General features: G+C 36.0%; 3 protein-coding genes and 1 non-coding gene across 6 annotated transcripts; 1 reads left to right on the top strand and 3 right to left on the bottom strand.

The window, feature by feature from the left end:
- Positions 1-3,026: 3,026 nt before the first annotated feature.
- On the bottom strand, positions 3,027-3,149 carry LOC122722560. Its single transcript, XR_006349500.1, has one exon. It is a non-coding gene; the product is annotated as a small nucleolar RNA SNORA76 (small nucleolar RNA).
- A 1,025-nt stretch (positions 3,150-4,174) lies between these two features.
- LOC110605974 (putative dihydroflavonol 4-reductase) lies at positions 4,175-6,245 on the bottom strand. The gene is made up of 5 exons (XM_021744672.2): positions 5,720-6,245; positions 5,496-5,621; positions 5,229-5,393; positions 4,715-5,020; positions 4,175-4,577 (listed from the first exon to the last, which is right to left on the bottom strand). The coding sequence occupies exons 1-5, from the start codon at positions 5,990-5,992 to the stop codon at positions 4,437-4,439; spliced, it is 1,011 nt and encodes a 336-aa protein (XP_021600364.1). The 5' UTR covers positions 5,993-6,245; the 3' UTR covers positions 4,175-4,436.
- A 413-nt stretch (positions 6,246-6,658) lies between these two features.
- Positions 6,659-10,420, bottom strand: LOC110605973. The gene is made up of 7 exons (XM_021744670.2): positions 10,026-10,420; positions 9,444-9,501; positions 9,018-9,098; positions 8,910-8,945; positions 8,496-8,735; positions 8,274-8,415; positions 6,659-7,588 (listed from the first exon to the last, which is right to left on the bottom strand). Exons 1-7 carry the CDS (start codon positions 10,196-10,198, stop codon positions 7,095-7,097), a joined length of 1,224 nt encoding a protein of 407 aa, XP_021600362.1. The 5' UTR covers positions 10,199-10,420; the 3' UTR covers positions 6,659-7,094.
- Positions 10,421-13,620: 3,200 nt separating this feature from the next.
- Positions 13,621-22,870, top strand: LOC110606048. Of its 3 annotated transcripts, none has more exons than XM_043952953.1 (9): positions 13,621-14,020; positions 14,117-14,205; positions 14,291-14,429; positions 17,817-17,915; positions 18,068-18,190; positions 18,363-18,625; positions 18,724-20,320; positions 20,648-21,069; positions 22,584-22,870. In XM_043952953.1, exons 1-7 carry the CDS (start codon positions 13,873-13,875, stop codon positions 18,832-18,834), a joined length of 972 nt encoding a protein of 323 aa, XP_043808888.1. In that variant the 5' UTR covers positions 13,621-13,872; the 3' UTR covers positions 18,835-20,320; positions 20,648-21,069; positions 22,584-22,870. The 3 variants fall into 3 exon arrangements, with proteins under 3 accessions (XP_043808888.1, XP_043808887.1, XP_021600475.1); XM_043952952.1 differs by having other exon boundaries at positions 20,577-21,069; XM_021744783.2 differs by having other exon boundaries at positions 18,724-21,069.
- The last annotated feature ends 3 nt before the right edge of the window (positions 22,871-22,873 follow it).

The raw sequence follows: 22,873 nt of genomic DNA, 5'->3' as shown, positions 1-22,873 counted from the left end.
AAGCCATGCATGTTCGGCGGCCGAACCTCAACTTCGGCGGCCGAACCTGGCTTTTCTGCCTTGGTTCATTTCACTCAAAAACTCATTTCCTTATGCTTTAAACCTATGAAACATACCAAAACCTTTTAGAAAAACATAAATCTAACCCTTTTAGAGACTGTCGGCATCCTGAACTCCATCGGAACGTAGAATTCCGTTGTCGGACTCTAGCCGGGTATTACAGTTTAGGAGGTAAGGTTTATGTCTTCATCACTTGTACTAAAACAAAGAATTGCCTTGTAAATTCATATTATTCTTTTATTTATGTTATGTTATCATTATGTCTAGCAATTAAAATTATTGACATAAGGAATGCAATTGTGTAATAACCCTTTGCAGGAATGGACAGTTCAAATGACAGTAGATTATTCATTAAACCAGGACCACGTGATACTTCATTCCTATATCTCCAAGCATCTCATAGGTCCCAAGTCATGTGGGATGATCCACAAAAGGCCGGTGTAATCACATGTCGACGATCATCTACTGTATTACACGGTCATGATATTGATGACAGGCTTATGCCTTATCTCCGTGCTAGTGGATTTTACGGAGCTGTTCGATTAGGGTTCTTCCATTTAGATCACCACCTCATAACGGCTTTGGTTGAGAGATGGAGACCAGAAACACATACTTTCATGTTACCCCATGGAGAGTGTACTGTTACACTTCAAGATATGGGACTGATATCTAGATTGCCTATTGATGGCAATGCTGTTACTGGGACTACAGGACAGCCTTAGCAATTACTATGTCAAGATTTGCTTGGGTTGGTCCCGGATCGTGAAGTTATGAAGGGAAATACTGTTGCACTCACCTTGTTGAGAGATAACTTTGATCAAATTTCAGAGTACGCTGATGATGTTACTATTCAGAGGCATGCTCGGGCTTTCCTATTACGGCTAATAGGTGGATCGCTATTCGTTGATCGGTCTGCTCATAGGGTCAATCTAATATTTTTTCCACTACTCGCTAATTTCAACACTTGTGGTCAATATAGTTGGGGTGCAGCCTGCCTTGCTTGGCTTTATAAAGAGCTTTGCAGAGCAACATCACCACAAGTGCAGCAAGTTGGCAGGCCACTTCATATTTTACAGATTTGAGCATGGGACAGAATCAAAACAATAGCCCCTACCATCTCCCAGATGCATCCCCTTCCAGATACACCAATTGGCAGTCGGTATGTGCTGTTAATTTTGTACTATTACACCATCAAATCCAACATCTTGTAAGTAATTCCAAACTATAAATTGTGTAGATGGAGTAATGCTAGAAGTATTACCGAAATTACAAGGCATGTGCTGGTGCAACTTCGGTACCAACTTGACCGCATGGAAGCTGAAGAGGTCATCATTCTATACCTTTAAATTACATGTCAATTCAAATTATATAATTTTTACCTTTGACATTATCTTATCTACACAGTTTATGTGGGAGCCATACTCTGATGATGTGGTGGACGCTATGCCAGATTACTGTCTACAGGGTAGACAAATATGGAGATCGGTTGTTCCACTTATTTGTTTTCATATTGTTGAGTGGCATTAACCTGACAGGGTGCTGAGACAGTTTGGATTTTCTCAACCCATTCCACAACCACCACGTCAGACAGATGATATGCATTCAATAAAATTAACTTCTTCAGCTACCAACTGGATGACCGAGAACCAACATTGGATTACGCTCTGGGAATCAAGGCACCGACGGATTGTGGCCAGCAATACTATGACCCAGCTGTTACATTATCATTCACAGTATATGGAATGGTACAAATGATTGCACGTCGGTGGGTGTCTCAAAAGGGTGCATCAATCAGCGCTGTGGTAATGGGCGCTTTGATTTTTATATTAATTATATAAATATTTACATTACTTAACTTTTGGGATAGATATCTTAATAAATACATTTTGCAGGAGGATGGTCTGGAGAATTGCCGCTTATGGGCGAGTCAAGTTCGTCACCCAACAGTAGACAAGATTGGAAATGCGGTTAATTCAATGTTTCATGCACTTCGTTTGTTCGATCGCATTTCCCAAATACCACCTCCACAACCAGCGCCACCTTCCCAACTGCTTCCAGATGACATACATGACGCACCCTCCTCCTCCAGGAATCCTCCACGACATCGTCGCTACACTACCAGGCCATCAAGGGAGACGGAGATTCCACGGCCTACACCAAATCCTGGTGTAATGCAGATACCATCACCAGTTGCATTCCATCCATACGGCTTATATACAGAATTGGGTCAATCTTCACAAATGTCAACTTATGGAGACGATTTTCATAGTCAGTATACAGGATGGACACCAGGGCCTTCTTCTATGCCTTTTCAGTCGTTTACTCCAACTCCTTCCAATTACGATCAGACTGGAGGGGAAGGCATGGCTAGCACGTCGTTCGACTTCTTCTCCCCTGCGCAACCACATACTTCATCAGAGTCTGTTTTTCCAGCATTCCCTCGACAATCACTGGATGATCCCTCAAGCCGACTTAGCTTGTTTTCTTCGGATTTTCCTGAGTTATTTTCTGCAACCCCTTATTCAGGAGATTTCGGCTTTGCAACTCAGGATCCAGTTGTTGGGGAGAGTTCAAGACATCGATCTTAACCTCCTGATTTAAATATATCTATGGTTGACGATGATGTTGGAAATTCTCAAGAAACTCAACAGGAGCCATCATTTGACGGGCGTCGGTACAACACAAGACGTTCTGATGAGGGGAGACCACGACATTGTGGCACGGGCGGTCATTTGCATGGTCATCATTAGACATCATTGAGAATATTAATGTAAATTTTTGTATAATTAAATTTAATTATTATTAATTTTATTCTTATTTTTTAAAATTAATTTTGTTCTTATTTTTTAAATTAAATTTAGTTATAAATATATTATTACAATTAATATATTTTTTAGGGCTGCCTTGGCGCTTATTTGAGGGGCGCTAGGACCGTCAGTCCATGCTTGGCGTCTCTTTGAGAGGCGCGGTCAGGCTGGCGCCTCTCAAAGAGGCGCCAGGGTCAAGCTGGCGCCTCTCAAAGAGGCGCCAAGACTTTATCTGGCGCCTCTTTGAAAGGCGCCATGTCCTGGCGCTTCTCAAAGAAGCGTCACACTCTATTTTCGCCCGCCACGTGGCACGTGAACCCCAAATCGGCAAATAATAATTTGCCAACCCCAAATCCACAAAATTTAATTCCCCCGCCCCTAATTTTGCAAAAAGCCCTTCTTCGAACCTCTAGCATGTTCGAAACGGTCATTTTCACGGTGATTTTCTTGCTAAAGAAAAGGCCGATGGCTTGTTATTCTCTATTTTCTGTGTGCCATTTGTAGCCTATTCTCAGAGACATAAAAGCCTTATCTCGCTGTTCTATGGTTTCGACTTTCTCTTGCTGGGATTCTTTTGCCCAAAGCTTCTGGACCGAGGACATAGTGCTTCAGTTTGGATTTGATATGTGTTTTGGGCATCAGACTATAAATCCAGCGTTTTAGCCTTCGACGCCTTATCCTGGTTCCCTTCCAAAAAATGCTCGGGTTTCATATTGGGCTATGGGCTGATATTGTCTTTGGCTATGGGCTTTTGTTGCAATTTGAGGCTTGGGACTCCTTGTAATGCTTGGTTTTAACTTCTTGTGAAATGCAACTTTCTTCGAGGAAAAACAAAAAAAATACTGTCGTGGAAAACTTGGAAAAGGTGCAAGTTAAGCATATTGGCAGCAATCAGCATCCACAGCCACTACGAGGCTTATCTCTGAATACAGATTCTTAAGAGGGCTAACAGAAGATAGTTAAATATTGGCAATGGCAATTGCGGAAATGGATAATAATTCAAAGGACTGAAGGAGCAAGCTAAGAAACTATAACTATTATTTTTGAGCAGGGGAGAATAACAAAAATAATAATATCCCCCCTAGCCACGGCTTTGTTATGTTATTTTACTAAATGTGTCAATTCGATTCTCTAAAATAACGAGATGGCCTTGTGGCTATTGCCGGTTAGCTGAAAGCCAAATCTGTAGAAGTAATAGTGATCCTTTTGTTAAAGTTGTGTGCAAGTATACGTGTACTCACGTCATGTGGAATGGGGATCAATTTGTAGTAAACTGCTGAGAATTGGAGCAACAAGAGGGGACAAGATATTTCAACTCACACCGTCGGTTGATACTACAACGTAGGATAAATATTATACAATCAGAGGGACCTTGTTGATGTATAGGATAACAGGAACAACATAATTGAAAAAACTCGAGACACCTCTGATTTCATTACATGTTAAGTTGAACTTCAGAGACTGATATAGAATAGGGAACTCAGACAATCCCAAGAGATAGAACTCATCTCGGAAGCAAGAGTCGGACAATATTCAGCAAGATTACAACTTCAAGAAAACACCTTCTACTCAATATTTTATGACCCCTAAGCTTTTCAACCACGGAAGCACCTCCTTTAGCCCTTCCTGCAAGCTTCGAGGATTATAATCCAGCTCTGCTTTTGCCTTCTCGCAAGAATATGCCCATTGGCGACTTAGAACATACACCGTCTGCTCAGATAGAATTAAATTAAAATGGATTTAAATATCAAAAGGAAACGTAAGTTTGTGAAAGTTGAGTTAGTTTGTGCCTATCAAATAATAGTGTCGAAATAGAACAATAGAAAACTTGAAACTACAGAGCATACCGGTGGACTAATAAGAGGAAGCTTTCCTGTAAGTCGACAGAAAAAAACCAGCAACCACCCATAAGCCTTAATCACCCATAAAGGAATGTTAAATCTCGGCTTGCTTGTTTCAGTAATGATGGCAGCTATATTGAAAACATGCATGAATGATGCATTTTCTCCTGTTAGTAGGAATCTTTCTCCCAATTGACCTTTGTCCATTGCTGCTATATGTCCTTGTACTACATCATCAACATGACTGAAAGAAAATCTATCATTTCCGTTGCCTATGTATCCAGGTAAACGGCCTTGAAAGCGCTCAATCAGCTGAATGATGGTTTATGGAAGCTAGACATCAGAGTCTACCATTTCTTAAGCAAATATGCATTTTACATTGCTTTTCAATAGTAATATAGAATGGATCAGAATCCTTTAAACGATAATCACAATTTTGAGGGATGATAATTGACTTCAACTAACAGCAAATACTTGACTACATTGATTTAAAATGACATATAACAGCAACCACTCTTACCAACTGAGCCACAATATTACCCGTACTAAGCTTGCCTGGACCATATATGACACCGGGGTAAACCACCACTATTGGCACCCCATCGGCAGCAGCTTGTAGTGCAATTTTATCTGCCATCGCTTTGGACCTCTCGTACTCCGAACAGAAAACTTTCTCGGGATGCGCCTGCAACATAGAAACAGATTTTGTGTTTTTTTTTTTTCTGAAAAAAGAGGGAAAAAAATCAGATTTTGGGGAAAGGAAACCAATAGTATTAGTTGCTAATACTTGGCTCTCATCAGCAACGTGTCCATCAGTCGGTCCAAGGGCGAAAAACGACGACGTGTAGATAATCTTCTGGATTGTCTGTTCTCTAGCTGCCTGCAACACGTTCTTCAATCCCCCTACATTAACCTAGCAAAAAATTACGCGATTGTTTTCTTATCATTTATCAATTTAGTAACTTTGAACTATAATTCGAGTTGAAGAAATATAGAAGATCGTATGCTTACCAAGAAGAATTTAGAAGGATCGGGTAGCCAGGGTTCAACGAGAGCGGCGGCGTGGAAGATGATGGAGCAACCAGAGAAGGCATCCAGAAGAGACCGGTAGTCGGTTACATCACCGTAGGCAAGCTCGAAATCACCATCGGTGGAGGACGAAGGGAGGGCGGAGAGATCGCTGGTGCGACGGACCAAGGCGCGGACAGAGTGGCCTTTTTCCAGAAGTCCGCGACAGAGTCTCCCACCTAAGTAACCGGAAGCGCCAGTCACCAGCACTTTCATATTCGCTATAATTTATTGGCTAGGGAGAGAGGGAGGCAAGTCAGCTTCCAGTTACAGCGATGAGTCTACTTCGGAGCTCGGAGCTCGGAGGTCGGAGATTGGGGGCAGATTCTTTTTTGCTTCTCTTGATCTCATCTGGAAGTTGTGAAACGCCCTTGACCTCTTCGTATTTCCAAGTGAGGATAGACGATTTTTCATGCCCACATGCATCCATTCCTCACAGGATGATTGCCCGGTAAAAAAAAACTCCTCGAGGGGGTGACCTAAAGAAATCAATTAAGCCACTAAATTAATAAAATCCTCACTAATTTAATTAAAGATTTTTCTCTCTCTAATTAAATATTTCTAATGAATGATAGTATATTTTAATTCAAAATTATAAAAAAGAGTTATTATTCTAATCGAGATAAAGCAAAATTGAAAAGCATTAATTCATATTACTTAAGTTTCTCAAAAACCGCAGCCCGCTCTACTTTGTTCATCATCATAAATTGCTAAAGAAAATGAGGTAGCGGGATTAGTTCCGCAAAGAGCTTTCTGAATTATTAAATCGTAGAAGTATGGAGTTCATGGGAAAATTTCTTTTAAAGCAAAATAATAGAATAGGATAGAATATTAAGTATTAAAAACTAGAGAATCCAGAATTTAGTAGATTAACTAGTGAGATTTTTAAAAATTTTAGAACTTTTAGTTCTAAAATATCATACATTTATTAAAAATCCTTCCTCGAAATAAACTCAACACTACTTATATCTTACATTTAAATTTTCCAAGGATTCCCGATTCTCCCAGTTAAAGGTATCCACATTTCATATGTTCTTGTTACTCTCAGCAAGGATCTCTGACATACTTCATATCAAGCGAAAGCCCCCCCTAAAGTCACTGTACAGCAACGATATCCTTATTGTCCTACCAAACAACAGTTATTACAAATTTCATATCTCAAGCTCCTTTGTCTACCATGTTTAATATTACAGGAATTTCATGTTAGCTTTGAACAAGTAATTTCCTCTCTCATATCTTCCAAGCCAAGTCTTCAAATCAAATAGAAACCCGCATATTCACATATTTATCTGCCTTCATTTGATAGTAGTGAGAGATCTTACAATCTTGAACGACGTATGCATTTGATGGGATTAAACGAAGCATGCCTCCGACTAGAAGTATATGGTCGATTACTCGACGATGTTGATGACCTTATATCCCAATCTTCAACGTTCTTTGGAACGCAGACATCGAAAAGGAATTGACCAAGAACTCCATGTGCATTAGTACTTGGTGAGCTATGCAAATGAATCACACCTTCCTTTTGTTCATCTTGCAGAGAACCAACATCTCTACCCTCATAATACCCCACTGAGCTTGGTGTGAAGAAATGGTCACTTGGTTGGATAGTAACTCCCCAAAAGCTTTGGTTTGGACTGGTAGCTGCTTTCCGAAGGTCACCAATTGGTTCAGAAATCTCATCATGTGTGCCCTCTACACCCATTCTTTCTCCTTCAAGGTGTTGAATTCTTTGGGAATATACTGCAGTAGCCTTGCCAAGGAGCTCAGTCACTGCAACCCTGTAGTCAATTGGATAAACCCGATAGTGACCTACAACAACAATAAAATGCATGAAGAGAATTGAAAGCACATAAATATGATGGTATCGAGAGCATTCAAATGCAAATTAAATCTCGTGACAGTCCAAAAAAAGTAGAACAATGGCAATTCAAATTCATTAAGCAAAGTTCCAAGATAATGAATTATTAAATGTTATATGACATTGTCCTTTAAGATACAAGAAAAACAACAGAATTCTATTAGGCTTCATTTGGAAAAAGTCATTTGCAAAAAAAAAAAATATTCAAATGATTTCTTCGGCAATCATGCAAGATATCTATTTCTTTTAAAATCAATTTGCTTTAAGTTAAAAAGAATTGCATTATTTCATTCCAAATACAGGAAAAAAGAAATTCAATTAAATTGAATTGAATTCTTGCAAAATTCTTTATTCCAAAGAGAGGATTAATAAAATGTCCAATCATTCAAAATGTCAAAGTTAAACAAAGGATTTTATCCATCACATCACTGACTCTAACACAATGTACATATGCTTGGCACAAAGAATTATAACTTAGCTTTAAGCGTTTAGACAGCAGAAAGATTGAACCAAAAATATATTGTGTGGTTTAACATTTTTTAGTTTCATTCAACTCATCACCAAGATATTTATGCTCTCTGCAGGGCATGACCAAAATGCAATCATGATTACAAAGCATTGTTATTTCAGACAGACCTACGTGAGGAGAGCCACTCATTGTCACAAGCTTTATATCACCCCCAAGCTCTTGAAGTCTTTGAGTGAAATTGCAAATAACTTGATATGAAGCAAGCTCATCACTTTCTGAACACAAAATAAGATAAGGAGCCCCCATGCTCTGCAATAGAAAGATAGTGTATTAGCAATGGGGAAAAAGGCAAAAAAGATTGGTATAGAATTAGGGTACAATGAACTCACAACAGAAGAGTACAGCGTCTGCCAATACTCAGCTCGCTGTGATTCAAACCTGTTGAGGAAGACTGCATCAAAACCATCACTAATGACATTTGCCATCCATGACAATACACTTGGTGTATGGGAGATTTTAAGAACAGATGGGTGAACAAGAAATCGTCTCCCCAGATCACTTGTAAAATCCACTGGACTAGAATCATAGATATAGCCCGAAATACAGTCCCTAATCAGTCGGCAGTCATCCTTTATATTGAAGAAATAAAAAACACGGTATTTAAGTGCATGGATCACAAAACACTATAAAAAAAAAGACAGTACTACCTTCGTAGAAATTATAGCAAGTTAGCAACTAGAAATGGTAAATTTCATGTGGAGAAGGAAAAACTCCAACTATTTAATTGTAAAAGACTAACATACCAAATTCAGTTGAAATTCACATTTTCCCTCAATAATCTGCAACAGAAAAATAAATTTATCATCCAGTGAAATTCCATTCATATTCACAGAAGTCCAAGCCACAGTTACCTGAAGAACCTTGTACATACAGGCTTTTGGACCTCCAGAAAAGGATGCAAGGACCAGAGGACATGCCTTCATTTTTAGCTCCTGAACATCAAAAATGAAGCAAGAAAATTAACAGATAACCAAGTCCCAAGCTTTATCAGATTCCATGTGGAAAAAAGAAGCACAAAATTTCAGCTATTGGAGTGTGCCACAAAATCCATATGAAAATGTTTGGTAAGGGAAAAGGCAATGAAACATGAGATGGTACTCCACCAGATCACAGCCAAATAAACATTCATCAAAGAAGCGCAGGAGTCTGGCTTATGCAGTGTCCAAATGGAAATGTTTCTCAGGAGAAACTGATCAGGGAGAACAGGATGAAATTCCATCGATCATATTCAGATACATAAGGTTGTGCACAGACAGGCAGAAAAAGATGGAACTAACCTCAACAAGTATGTTGAAAATATCAAATGCTAAAGCTTCAGCCTTCTCGGGAAAGAACCTGCGCAAATTACAAGGATTATGCTCGAGGTCAAAATTATCGTGTCAAAAGAGAGCAACAGTAAAGGGCTCCTTCTTCTTGGGTTATAATTTCAGAATACTAGACACCCTGATATGGAAAAAATTGCAAAATTTAGCAATGAATATTGGATGACGACTAACTCGCAAATTGCAAAATCTAACATAATACCTCAAAAAGTCAAAATCACAACATACAATAAGTTGATTGCCGAGTTTAGCAGAACACTTTGTAGTACAGATTCCAAAATACTACAATTGAGCATCATCTGCAAATAAGTACTTATCAAACAAAAGATTAAACCAGAAGTCCTTCACTTTTTCGTACCAAAACCAATCTCGCAAACTCGGTCAAACCGAAAACAAACCCAAAAACAACATAACAATAACACAGAATCAAAGTCCACCAAACCCAAAACCAATATCATCAGATACTGCAGAACCAACCAACTCCAAGTACAAGAATTAAACAAAAGAATCAGAGACTTGAGAATTATGAAAACTTACATATTGAGGAATTGGGCGTGACAAACAAGAGAATCCCAGCCAAGCGACGAGTAGAGATCTACGTAGCTCTTCACATGCTTCTCTTGGCTAGACATCCAAGCAAATACCACCACTATCCCTTCCCTTTTCTTTTCTCTTCTCCCCCAGTAATATCTCCCTCCTAATCCCCACATTTCCTCGCGTCTCTTTTCTTCTCAAACCCACCCAGAGACAGCTCCCAAATTCTCCCTTACTCGTCTCTGATGAGCTCACCAACTTCGAGTAAACCACAAGTTACAGAGCATCGGAACCAATCTAAACAGCAAAATTCAGAGATACAACTATAGCTTAGAAGGATCCATTTCTGTCTCTCCACTGGTTTTTGTTTTTCACCCTTTTTACGGCCTTTTATATAGACAGAGATTGGAATTGGCGAATTGCAAAACAAAACATTGTGGGTGCTATGATTCAGTACAAATTATCCAAAATTTTTCATCTGTAACTGCCAGACGTCACATTCGAAGTGCGAGATTGTCCGATTACAATTACGAAATTACCCCTAAAAATATGTGGAGTGAAAATTTTGATTGGTTAAGTCTGTTTAGAGCAGAACCGTACACGCAATGTGAAGCGGCCAAGCGTGCGATCATACTGGAGCTAGGTCGGTGTTCTGTTCGTTGATGCAAAAAAGCGGCGTGTTTGTGAGAAGACAATATAATCATAAAAAATATTAATGATGTAAATTATTATTATATTTTATTATAAAAATAAAACTGATCTTTTCAGTTTTAATAGATATGCATTGACAATAAATTAAAAGTTTCTAAAGTGAGAATTTTTCTTAGTAAAATGTTTTATAGTTTTAGTAAGATATATTCAGTTGGGTGCAATTATTGGTTAATAAATTTATTAATTAAATTAACTAAAATAATTAATTTTTTATTAATAAATATATTTAATTAGAATTTATTAAAAAAAAAACATTGTCTAAGCTCCTAGTCTCCTCAAAAAGAAGGCAAACTAAGAGTTCACACATAAAGAGAACCCTAAGGATAAGGTTGGGATCAAAGCCATAGGACGGACAACCTAATAGTCCAGAAGAGCGTTGTCATAGTTTGGCAAACCATCTAGCAGCAAAGAAACAAGAGGAGCAAAATAGAAGAGGCTTCCACTTATTCGTGCATAGAGACAAAGCTAAAAGGAGGAAACTAAACACTAGACAATAGCTTTATAGGCTCATATTTTTTACGCAAATAACCAATCTTTAGAGACTAGAATGATCAAGCTTCAGAGAATGATCCTAGAGCGAAAAATATTTCCTGCTAAGAATAGGATAGTAGACTCTTTGGCCAGGGATGGAGCTAGAACAGATAATTTGGAGGGTCAAATATAATAATGGTAATAATTAAAAAATTCAAAGAAAACCTTTTTTTTATTTTAGAAAATACTTGAGAAGAGTATAAAAATTTCAAAAGTCTATTGTAAATATATAATTTTTAATGATAATGAAAATATAAGGATATATTAACAAGTTTTATAAAATTGGAGGGACCAAAATTATATTTTTAATAAACATTTTAAAAAGCATATGGGTATAAATGAAAATTTTGAAAAGTTGAGAGGGGCCATCGGGGCCACTGCCCCCTCCCAGCACTTGTGTAGTTCTGTTCCTATATTTAGCTGCTCATCTGTACCTTTTACATCTACCGTCAAACCCTTTGAGTTACCATCGTCATATGCATGATATTTTATACCATTCATAAAAAAGAAAAAATACAATTTGGATTTTGGATTAATAAAATCCAAGCTTCCCAAACAATTAACTTCAAACTATTGCAAGCAAAGAAACATAAATCATCAAGAGATACACCGCATGTAAGCTTGAATTTGCAAAAGGGAAACTAAAAATAAAAGGAGAAAGTACAATTTAGCTAAGAGAAAAATGAGGACAAAGCTCTCTTCTCCAAGCCAAGGGAGAGGTCTTCTGCTTGGAGGTGATAAAGAAGGTCATTAAATGGTAGCAAACATCAATAAAGACTATTTCTACTAGACTCATATAATTTGAAAGGAAATGCTTTTAGTTTTTTACTCCTTTCTTTTTATTTTTACGATTCATCATTTTTTATTGGTTGCTAATTGGCCGATTCATCCTTTTTTATTGGTTGCTAATTGGCCTTTTTATGTCCCTAAAGTAGGGAAAGGCCACTCCTCTTCATTCTCAAATGTGAGATTTCCCTCTTCTATGTGAGATAATTGTTTTTCTTTTTGTTTGATTTAGTAATTGTGGTGAATGGCAAACAGTTTACGATATTGCTCCTTTCTATTTGTATTTATTGATTTGTTGATTCTCTCTATTTATTTACAGGTAGTTTTTTTTTTTTCACAAGATTTTGATAGATTATTTCAGTGACGTTCACAACACTCTTCTGACAGATTACTTTGGTTTCAGATTTATCAAGATACTAAGAGTTAGACTATGCTAATCTATTAATATTGAGTTTAATATTTGGGTTTCCTCCATTATTGGTGGTTTCGCTATTCTCTCTACTTTATTAGAATTTATTGAGTGATTTTCTTCTAGATTTGCATGTAGATTTTTTCTTTTTCAAATTATGGTGGAATGATAGTGTTGAAATATATATTGAATTGTTAATAACGATTTATTTAGACATGCGGTATTTAATTATCTTTTACAGCAATATGTAACTGGTAGTGTCACATTGCTTTTCTTTCTGAACCTCCACTTTAATTTGAGTTGATCAATTCTTAAAATTGTTTGTTGAGTCTTCATCACTAAATTTTAGTTTATCAACTTTGACTTGAGTTTATTTAGGAGTTTTTCCTTTTTTAAAGCATGCACTTTGTATTTTTGTTAGCATTCAAAATTTGCCCCAATCTCATCAACTCTCAATATCTTTGAGAAAATGGAATAATACATCATTCCCTGCTGAGGAAATACCCCAAATGGAAACTGATAGGGCACTTTTACCTTTTTTTTTCCATATTATTTAATAAAATAGTTTCTACGCTTAAACGCCATAAAATTGTGTCTAATATATATATATATAAATTTCTTCTCATATTGTTATATAAATTTTGAATAACTGATGTTATTAAATTATTTTTAAATTAACAAATTTTATTTTAATATATATTATTAAACTGATAAATAAATTACGTCTAAAAATAAAGTGACTTATAATTGAATATTAAAAAAATAAATTATTTTTGTGAAATAGAGAGCGCCTATCTTTAAAAGTATACAAATTAAATCAGTGAAATTAAATTTTTAAAAATAAATCAAATTATTATTTGATTTTAAAAAAATTACAACGATTTAATTCAATAATTTATTTTAAACCGTAGGGAGCTTGAGTTTAAGTTGGAAAAGAAAAGAAAAATGAGGGCTTGTGTCTCATGTATTATTATCAATCCAATACTTAGCTTTTATAAATTTGTTAGAATTTTAACGACTCATGCTTATAGCTTTTGATCAACCGGACGATAGCGCACGATAGCATGAGCCGATTAGTCGTTGTTTAGCAATTTCTGAAATTAGTGATACTAATGACAATTAACAAATAGAAAAGCACGGAAGTCACTTTACTGTTTCGGTTTATTTCCCAAAATTAAAAAAAAAAACTGGTTCTCTTATAATTTATTCCCTAATCTCCCTCGTGTTCGATGCAAAACTGAACAACCAGCGAGCCCGCCCGGTGGTCTCGATTTCTGCGATCAGTTTTTTTGATCTGGTCGAGGGAAGAAATATTTTTTGTTGCATTGTGGGGGGGAGAGAGAGAGAGAGAGAGAGAGAGAGAGAGAAAGGTGGATATGGTGGGATGAAGTGGAAAAGAAAGGGGAGGTGGAGATGGCGAGGAAAGTGAAATTGGTATGCTCGTTCTCGTACAAGAGAACCACTCTTATAGTTTGCTCCATCAACATTTTTGTTGCTCTTTACGTTCTTCGCTCTCTCTACGGCTCACTTTATATTTACTCCCATGATGATTTAAATAATGGTAATGCCTCTTAATTGTTTCTTAATCAAATTGTTTCCTTCTGGAGGCTTTCCTTTTTTGAGGGTCAATTTTGATTTTGAGAATACTTTATTGCAGTTGTAAATTATACACCGGATCAGATTAGTATGATGGAAGAATCAATTCAGATACGAAGAGCCAAACAGCCTCTACAGCTTGTTAAAATGGTAAGAATTTTGTGTTATTTCGTGATTTTCGGCTGGTGGGTTATTTTTAGTTTGATAATGGGTGACCAGTGGATTTTGTTGAAAGGTTAAGAAACTTTACAAGGAGCTTAAGAGAGATGAAGAGGTGGTTGAATTGCCTAGGGATGTCAGACAGAAGATAGCTGATGAGATTTTGCAGCGGTTGAGAAGCTTGAAAGCGAACGCCAACATCACTGAGCAGCGAGGTTGGTTCACATTCCAGACATCGTTTTATTTGCTATTGTTGTTACATTCAATCTGATTTTATAACAATGGCTTTTAATTTTTAGTTGTAAATTAAAGCTTAGCTTCGATTTATAGAGGCTGACTTTAGTAGATAGAGTTGCTCCCTGTCTTTGTTCCCCAGTTCATGAGGGCTAACATTTTCTGTCTCATTAATCAGTGTTAAATACTATAATGAGAGTGCAACCTAGGAAATTTTAGTCGTAGATTTGCAGTGTGGATTCAATTGGACTCTATCTTAATAAGCTGTTAGGTTGAAATTGCTCACAAGTTTGTTCCCAACATTTTGTCTTGCTAATATGGGAGTTCTGGATCCACAAAACCAATGAAAACCTTGGAAATTTTAGAGAAGGTGATTACACGATAGTGTTTTGTTGTGTGCATAATATGGTGCTCTATGAAATACCATACACCTAAAACACCAAAAGCTTTTATTGGATTAGCAACGGATTTTCAATAGAGGAATTCACCGATTCGTTCATAGGATTTATTTATTCAGTTTAAACATTTCACACCTAGTTTTTAGATCATTTATGGTTCATGCATCTCAAAGGGAAAAAAAATGAAAGTAGACTCTTGTTTCGAAGAATATTTGCATTTCTTTTTTGTCTCTATTTAAGGTTTGCTACTTGCAATTGCATTTTTAGATCACAATTAGCACTCATTTTCCAATACTGACATAAGATTTATACCTTTTCCACTACCATTTCTACATCACTTATTACGCATCACCCATGCTCCTTTTGCATGTGACACCTCTCTTTTTGCAGCTGAGTTACAGGGACATTTAGCTGCTGCTTCCAGCTACTTTGTCCTTCTATCTTCATATAGACCCAATTCTTTTGATTCTACGTTAACATTGAGATCTGCTCTTGAACAGTTTAACCTTTGAGATTGCTTCATTTTCTTTCCAATTGCTCCTGTCCCGTTTTTCCCACATTGCTGTTATGCTATTGTTTCCTTAGTCCCCATTTGCTTTACTAATGGCAATCTGTTACCCTCTTGGTTTCTCATGTTCTCCTTGTCTTCGGCCTCAAACCATCTAAGTGATTTAAAAAACTATTAGAAAAGTGCACTCTTGATCCTGCTGCTGGTTCTGAAGTAGAGGTGGTGATTTCTGATTTGAGTACTTGGCCTGGAAAGAAATTTGAATGTGTAAAGGATTTCAGAGAATAGTGTAGAAGATGCTTGTGGGATGCAGATCCCTGTTCAAAGGATTCCAAGTTGTTGAATTTTTGGATGACTGTCAAAGCAAGGGAATGTATATTCATAGGAAGATCAATGAGGGGCATGTGAGAGCGAGTGGATATAGAAATGGAAGAAGCGTTTATGAGTGTGGGGAGAGAGTGAACATGTCATTTTGGGCTTTTCAGTAACAATATAATTCTCTTCAAACCTATTTATTATTTAAAAATGTAAACAAAAATATTGCTCTTCAAACATCATGAAAAAAAAATGCAATAAAAACACAAAAATATTTTAAAAAATGCAATAAACTAATGGAATAATTTAAACATCATGAAAATAAAAACAATATTTAAAAATTGGATATAATTATATAATATCATAAAAATATTATATAAATGTATTAATTTTTTTTAAAATAATGCATACATAATTACATAAAACATATTATTTTTACGTTTAAATTTTCAATGATATTTAATTATTTTTCATGTTAAACTTTTATTCAAATCACTAAAATTTTTAATTATGTAAAATAACCCATTTTACTAAAAATTTCAGAAATTACTTTCACAATTTTATAATAAAATATTAATTTAATATTTAATTTTAAAAAATATCATATGGTAGCACATTCTCATATAACAAACAGTGACTTAGATTATAAGGACTTTTCTATTCTGGTGAATCACTAAAACCTTAAGTGAATATATAGCAAAATTTTTAGTATATTCACAAGTATTCCCAACCCATTAAACTAAATCTGGCTGTCAATAAATTGACCCATTAATAAATAAAGTGCTCCAACAAAGCAAAATTTAAAACACATATAATAATATAGTTATCTTCAAATTTATTTATTATTTAAAAATGTAAATAAAAATATTACTCTTAAAAAATTAGTTTCAAAGAAATATAATATTTTAAAAAAGGCAATAAACTAATGTATAATTTTAACATCAGGAAAATAAAAACAACATTAAAAATTAATAACAATTATATAGTATCATAAAAATATTATATAAATATATTAAAACTTTTCAAAATAGTGTATTAAATAATAATTATGCTATTAACGAGTTAAGATGACATGCAACGAACGTTGTCTAATACTAGTTAAAGTGTAAAAGAGAAAAAGTTGAAATGCCTGATGTAGAATTTGTAAATGGAAGGAAGACGTCTGGTGGTTGATATGATAAAGTGCATGTAATGAACATGTTCTTTTACCACAAGGCTTGTGTTGTGCTAGTTATCTATTTTTATTCCCAGAATTAAAACAAAGATTATTGCTTGGTGAAATACTGGATGTTGCAAACTCTAAGAAAAAGCACATATATAAGTCCACCTGCATTCAACTCGATTAATTCACAATCCTTATCTAGTTGGGCTAGATACATTCACGTGGTATTGACAAAATGGTTCATGTTTCCATTTGGTGGCCTTTTGTCTACACCCAGTGCCTGGTCAACGACCTTTTTCTATTTTCTAGTAGATAAAGTTGTTGGCAACTCAGTTGATGTCGAAATATATTATTTCTGATGTCCAAATATATTATTTAAAGAAATACATTACTTTCTGATGAGGTAACAATCATAAATTAGTGTTTTTTTTAAAAAAAAAAATAATTAATTTCGTTTTTAACAGTGTGCTTTCATATGGATACATATAGACAGACTGTTTATAACTCGTTAACTGTTCTTAGCTTTGTGCGTATGTGAATTCTGCAAATTCTTAAACTGTGAAAATATAGGTATTTTGCTGAAATGCTCATGTAATCCTAGATAGATCTCCTACTAGATGGGTAAATGCTTCATGAGAGTCTTAATTGTGCCCCTGGAATGATGTCATCTTAAAAGTGCCATCAGCATATGGTTACTAGTAACTTCATTAATCATTAGGCATTAGCTGATACTAGAAGTACGGCCTCAGGAAAGTGGTTTCCATGTATGTTTGCTGTAACTGCTTGATGGGTTTTAAGCAGACCAATTTTAGGCTACATGTTAGCATTACAAGTTTCATTTCTAGTGATAACAAACTTTAGGTGACGTAGGCAAGATATGCAATCTAACTCATTTAGGCTGGTCAAAATAATTGCTTCAGTTTGTTTGTTGATTTATTTCATATCCTGGTTATTATCTTCTTTGCATTCTCGTTTTGGTAAACAGAAGCTATTGAAAGCTGGCGCAAAGAAAAGCTGCACGAAGTCAAACAGTTGATTCATGGAACAGGAGGACTAAATTCAACTATTCTGCAGGAAGAAGCCAGTATGTTTTTTTGCCTTGAAGCCTGTTGTTTTATGGCATGAGTTTATTCTGTATGAAAACCTTGAGGATCTATCATTTTTTATCTCTGTGCTGAGTTTGAATATTGTTTGGCGGAACCTTTTTCCTTACTGTTGTAACTGACTATTCCTTAGGGATGCTAGTAAGAGCCTTGGACTCTGATTTTGCTGTGCTGTCGGAAAACATTGGCCTTTGGATACCTGTTGAAATCATTAGCCAGGAGCATGATGATAAGCCAGAGGGTGAAGAAGATACTGGTAACTAAATCAACCTTTTCATTAGTTAAATGTCTCCATATATTCTACTGTCTCTCCTGTCCAGAAATAGGTTTACACACCGTGGCACTTTAACTTGCTTTGCATGTGTCCGTGGCCCCATCACTATTTTCCATTTATATCTATATGTTTGTGTTCTTGCTTTCCTTTGCAGAGGAAGAAATTTTGCCTGGCAGGCCACTTCCACCTGAATGCCATGCTGAGCTTCATACTGATTATGATGGTGCAGCTGTAAGATGGGGTCTTACACACCATAAAGAAAGTGCAGCTGACTGCTGTCAAGCTTGCTTAGATCAGGCAAAACGTGCAAAGCCAGGTAGAAAGAAATGCAATATATGGGTCTATTGCCCTTCGGAGATGGGATGCCATTCACCTGACATCTATAAACATAAAAATCAGGAATGCTGGCTGAAATATGTAAGAATTGACTCTCGCTCTCTCTCTGGCACAATAATCTCATTTTCATGTAATTTGGGACCAAACAAAAATTGACACTTAAATTTGTCGTAATGCAGGCTGAAAAACCAAGATTGAATTTTAAGGACAGGTATCCCGAATCATATAGAAACTCCCACCCAAAGGCACCATTGATTGTTCCCTGGGTCTCAGGTGTTGTTAATGCATGATTGGATTTTACCAACCCAAGTTGTGCTCAGTGTTAAAAGTAACTTGAGCTGCAATCTCTACCTCTGGAAGTTTTGCAAAGATATCATGCGGGCTCTGATGATAACTTAATTACTCATTGCTTACATCTGGAACTGGTGGATTTTGACTTAATTCATCTTTTCTTTTCCTTTATTACTTTTGGCTTATCAGAGTCGATTTTTGTAACATGCGTCGTGGCAGTCTTGGCACTGTTGATTCTAAAGTTGGGAAATTTAGTGGCCATGTGAATTGATCTCTCTTCACTTGCCAAGAAGAACTTTCATTATGGATTAGACTGAGAAGACTGATTGGCCATAGGAAGGAAGAGAAAATTGATTTGTTGCAGTGGATTGCAAATTGGTAAGCAATCGTGAACTGCCTATTGCAATTGCAAATTGCCAAATTCATTCTGTTGCTGGAAATGGTTTGCCCACGCTCTCTTTGGTTTACAGGAATTTTTATTTTTTAGGTTAATAAGCTCATTAAATTAAAGGAGAACAGAGAAAATACTCAACTTTTATTAATATAGTCTTAAAAATCATCAAATACCCAATTGTGAATAATTAATTAGGTCGTACAATTCAATTGGCCATATTTCTTTTTAAAGTTATAGAAAAATGCAAGGATGATTTTCTTTTAATATATATATATACACACGTTTTTAAAAATCAATAGTTCAGTTCTATATTTTAATTTATTAAATTTAAAAAATAAAAAATAAATAGAATAGAATAAAATTAAAATACAAAAATTAAACAGGGCAGACTTGATAATTTGCATTTAAGATTATTGTTGACATTTATTAGACAATTAAAGAAAAATTAAATGGAAGAAAACCCTTTAATTTGATAAGAGAGTAAAAAAATTAACATCTCATCAGGAAAAAAAAAGCAATGGGGTGAACATGATAATGGACAACGTGACATGGTATGGGAGGACGAAGTTATCACCGGTTGCTAACTTTATTTGTTTGTTATAATTTTCCTCGCTGCAGTTTCATTGCAGTTTTAAAAAAGTTGCCCAATCCAAAGAAAACTGAGGACACTAATTCATGGTTCTCATATCCCAAATCATGGGCTATTTCTCTTCTGATGGGCCTAACACCATTCCGGTTTTCCACTCTCTTACGCCACGGGTGCATCCGAATCCGAGAAAATGAACTGTTGCCAGCCGTTGACAGTCAGAGGGCCGCTGTTCTTAGAGGAAACGACATGCCGTCTTTAATGGATGAATTTAACATTTACACGGCGGTAAGAGTCAAATCAACGACTCTTCGGAGAGAATTATTACGCTAGTATTCTACCCAAAGTGGGACTGAAATCCGAGAAAGCTTATAGCTTGATCAATTTCTCAGCTGTAAACCTTCCTTGGGCAACTTGGAAAGATTCACGGGAAATCACTGAGCTAGCTGTAAAGATTTCTACTTGCAAAAAGCCTCGGCTGCGAAATCAAGAAGCACATTTTGAGGTGAGGGTTTCAGCCATTATTTTCCGACTCACTGTTCGTGTATGTGAATAATGAAAAGGAAAAAAAAACCAAGTTTGTATCCGTCATATGATGCTCAGTTGTGTCCCCAATTGGCCTCGATCAAATGCTAATTTTCAGCTTTGCTGGCATTTGATTCTCGCTATTTTACTTTGTCGGGAGTAAATATGTTTCTTCTAAGGTTTTTTTTGTTTTGATCAGTAATTTGTATACTGTACTTGGACAATGGATTTGGCAGGATTGAAACTGCGCAGTCATTATTAAGCATTTGGTTAAGGGTTATGCTTTTTTTCTTTTTTACCACACTAGCAATCCGTAGCGAGTGAGGAAGATGGGCTCGGAGGAAGGGAACTCTTCTTGGAGCGTCTTTGATGGAATTCAAACTGTCCCATCAACTCCAGAAGCTCTCATGGCAGAGATTGACACAGCTATTAAAAAATTGGAATATGCTCGTACAACTACACGCCTTGATCCTCCATCTCCTTCCCACTTAAAGACCAAGAGCTCCAGTGGTGGTACACCTCCTCAATATGATGCCCGAATGGCGGACGAGGCTTATAGGGCAGGGTGTGCAGCATTAGCTGCAGGGAAACTTGATGATGCTCTTCAGTCCTTGAGCATTTCTCTTTCGAAATGTCCTCCTGATAAGACCTCTGCTGTTGCAAAGCTTCAGTCTCTCATTTCTTTAACATCACAGCAACTGCAGAGATTGCCCAGTTGACTTAATAGGAGTATGTTTAGTACTTTCGGTGCTTGTTTATCTTATTTTCCAAATGATGATTACTTAATGCAGTTAGCATGTCATGGCCTTGACACAAAATTTTCTAGCTGACATATGTTTGTTTCTGTTATCAACTAAATATGCTCCTGAGGCTTTTGTTAGAATCGAAGATTTCTTCTATTTGTAGGCTTTTTTCATAGTGTAGTAAGTATTGTTTTCTAATTTCGATGACAAAAAAAAAATCTGTTTTCTAAAAAGTTAAGGTAGAGACTTCACCTGGTTCACACAATTTATTTGAAGATTGTAAACTTTAAAAAAATTTCTGAAATATCAAAAATTGAGACTTTATTAGTATGAATGATGACTTGGAAAGAGAAGCAAGAGGCAAGGATAATATGCCTACTGCTGCATCTAAACCTTTTCTAGAAGGTTATTTACTTCTTCTTTTTTCCCCCTTTTTTGTGTATTAGAAATCAGCCAAAGCTCCTAGTGTGTCCTCTAGTAATTTGCTTTGCGATACTGGATTGTGCTATGGCATGTATGTGACAATAATATAGTTAATTGATCATTTTCTTACATTTCTACTTGCTATGGACAAAAGTTGTTATATAATGTTTTATGAGTGGGAATATTAATGCTTTTGGTTTGAGATTGGGTTGGCTTTCACTTTCTGTGGTTGCAAATAATGTCAAAATAACCAACTAAACGCTAATGGAGTTTCTAGTTTCAACATTACTGAAGATGAAAGGTTTTTCTTCTATGCTACTTCTAGCATTTAAGTTGGGAGGATGCAAACAGTTTACTTTTCTCTTACCTTCTTAATGCCTGGCTTGACGAGAGGGAGAAGTGAGAGTACAAAAATAGTTGGACATTTTTTTTTTAATTTGGCTCCGATTAGTATTAGAACTTGAGATCTTATCATTATGCAGACGATTCTAATACCATTAAGCTAAAGCTCATTGGTACAGTTGGACAAATTTTGAGCACAAAATAAGTAAAAGTATCAATAGGAGTTGGGAATACTGTTTAAGAATTAGAAAAAAGACAGTTCAATCTATATGCTTGACAGGAGATAAAAAAGGAGAAGCAAAGAAGTTTTTTTTTTTTTTTAAATGGTTTTGTTATATACTTGGATTGGAAAATGTCATGTGATTGAGGGGGTAGCTTTTTGAAGTCCAAAATCAATTGCGCTTTTTGCCTTTTTTACTCCAATTTGGGTGGCTAAGGGGAAAAGAAAGTGCACCTTGTTGGAAAATGCATTTTCCCACATTTTCCACTTTTTTTTTTCTATCCTACACAATGTTGGAAAACTAATTCTACACTCTAATCTCATTGCTATATTTCCATTATCTTTCTCTTTCTACAAAGGTACTCTTATTATTTCTAATTCTCTATTTTATTAATGATGTTTAGATTGCAATAAGATGCATGTCCTTTGTTAATATGCACAGCTGACTGTCTAGTAGCCTTCTTAATATCCTGTTGAGTTGCAAGGTCAATTCTAATGGATTGTGTTTGCATCAGAGTGCTAAAAGGGGAAGTGGGTGTGCAGCATTCTTCTTCAAAAGCTGATAATAGTCAATGTTGGTGCGGTACGTGACATGGTTTCCTCGCTTGCTTCTCAGTGGTTTCAGCATCTCGATCAGACATTAAATTATTTGAGATATCCTCTCAATCTGAAAATCGATATATGGATTCATTATGATGTGTAAAGTTATAGCACTGTAATGATAATTGTGAAAACAACAGCAACCATTAAGCTTTAATTCTAAACTAGTTGGGTCAGATATATGAATTATTTTTCTTTTGAATTC

Source organism: Manihot esculenta, chromosome 18 (assembly GCF_001659605.2).
Source record: "Manihot esculenta cultivar AM560-2 chromosome 18, M.esculenta_v8, whole genome shotgun sequence".
NCBI lineage: Eukaryota > Viridiplantae > Streptophyta > Magnoliopsida > Malpighiales > Euphorbiaceae > Manihot > Manihot esculenta.
The sequence above is the reverse complement of the archived record's forward strand: the minus strand, read 5'-3'. Positions and strand labels throughout refer to the sequence as shown.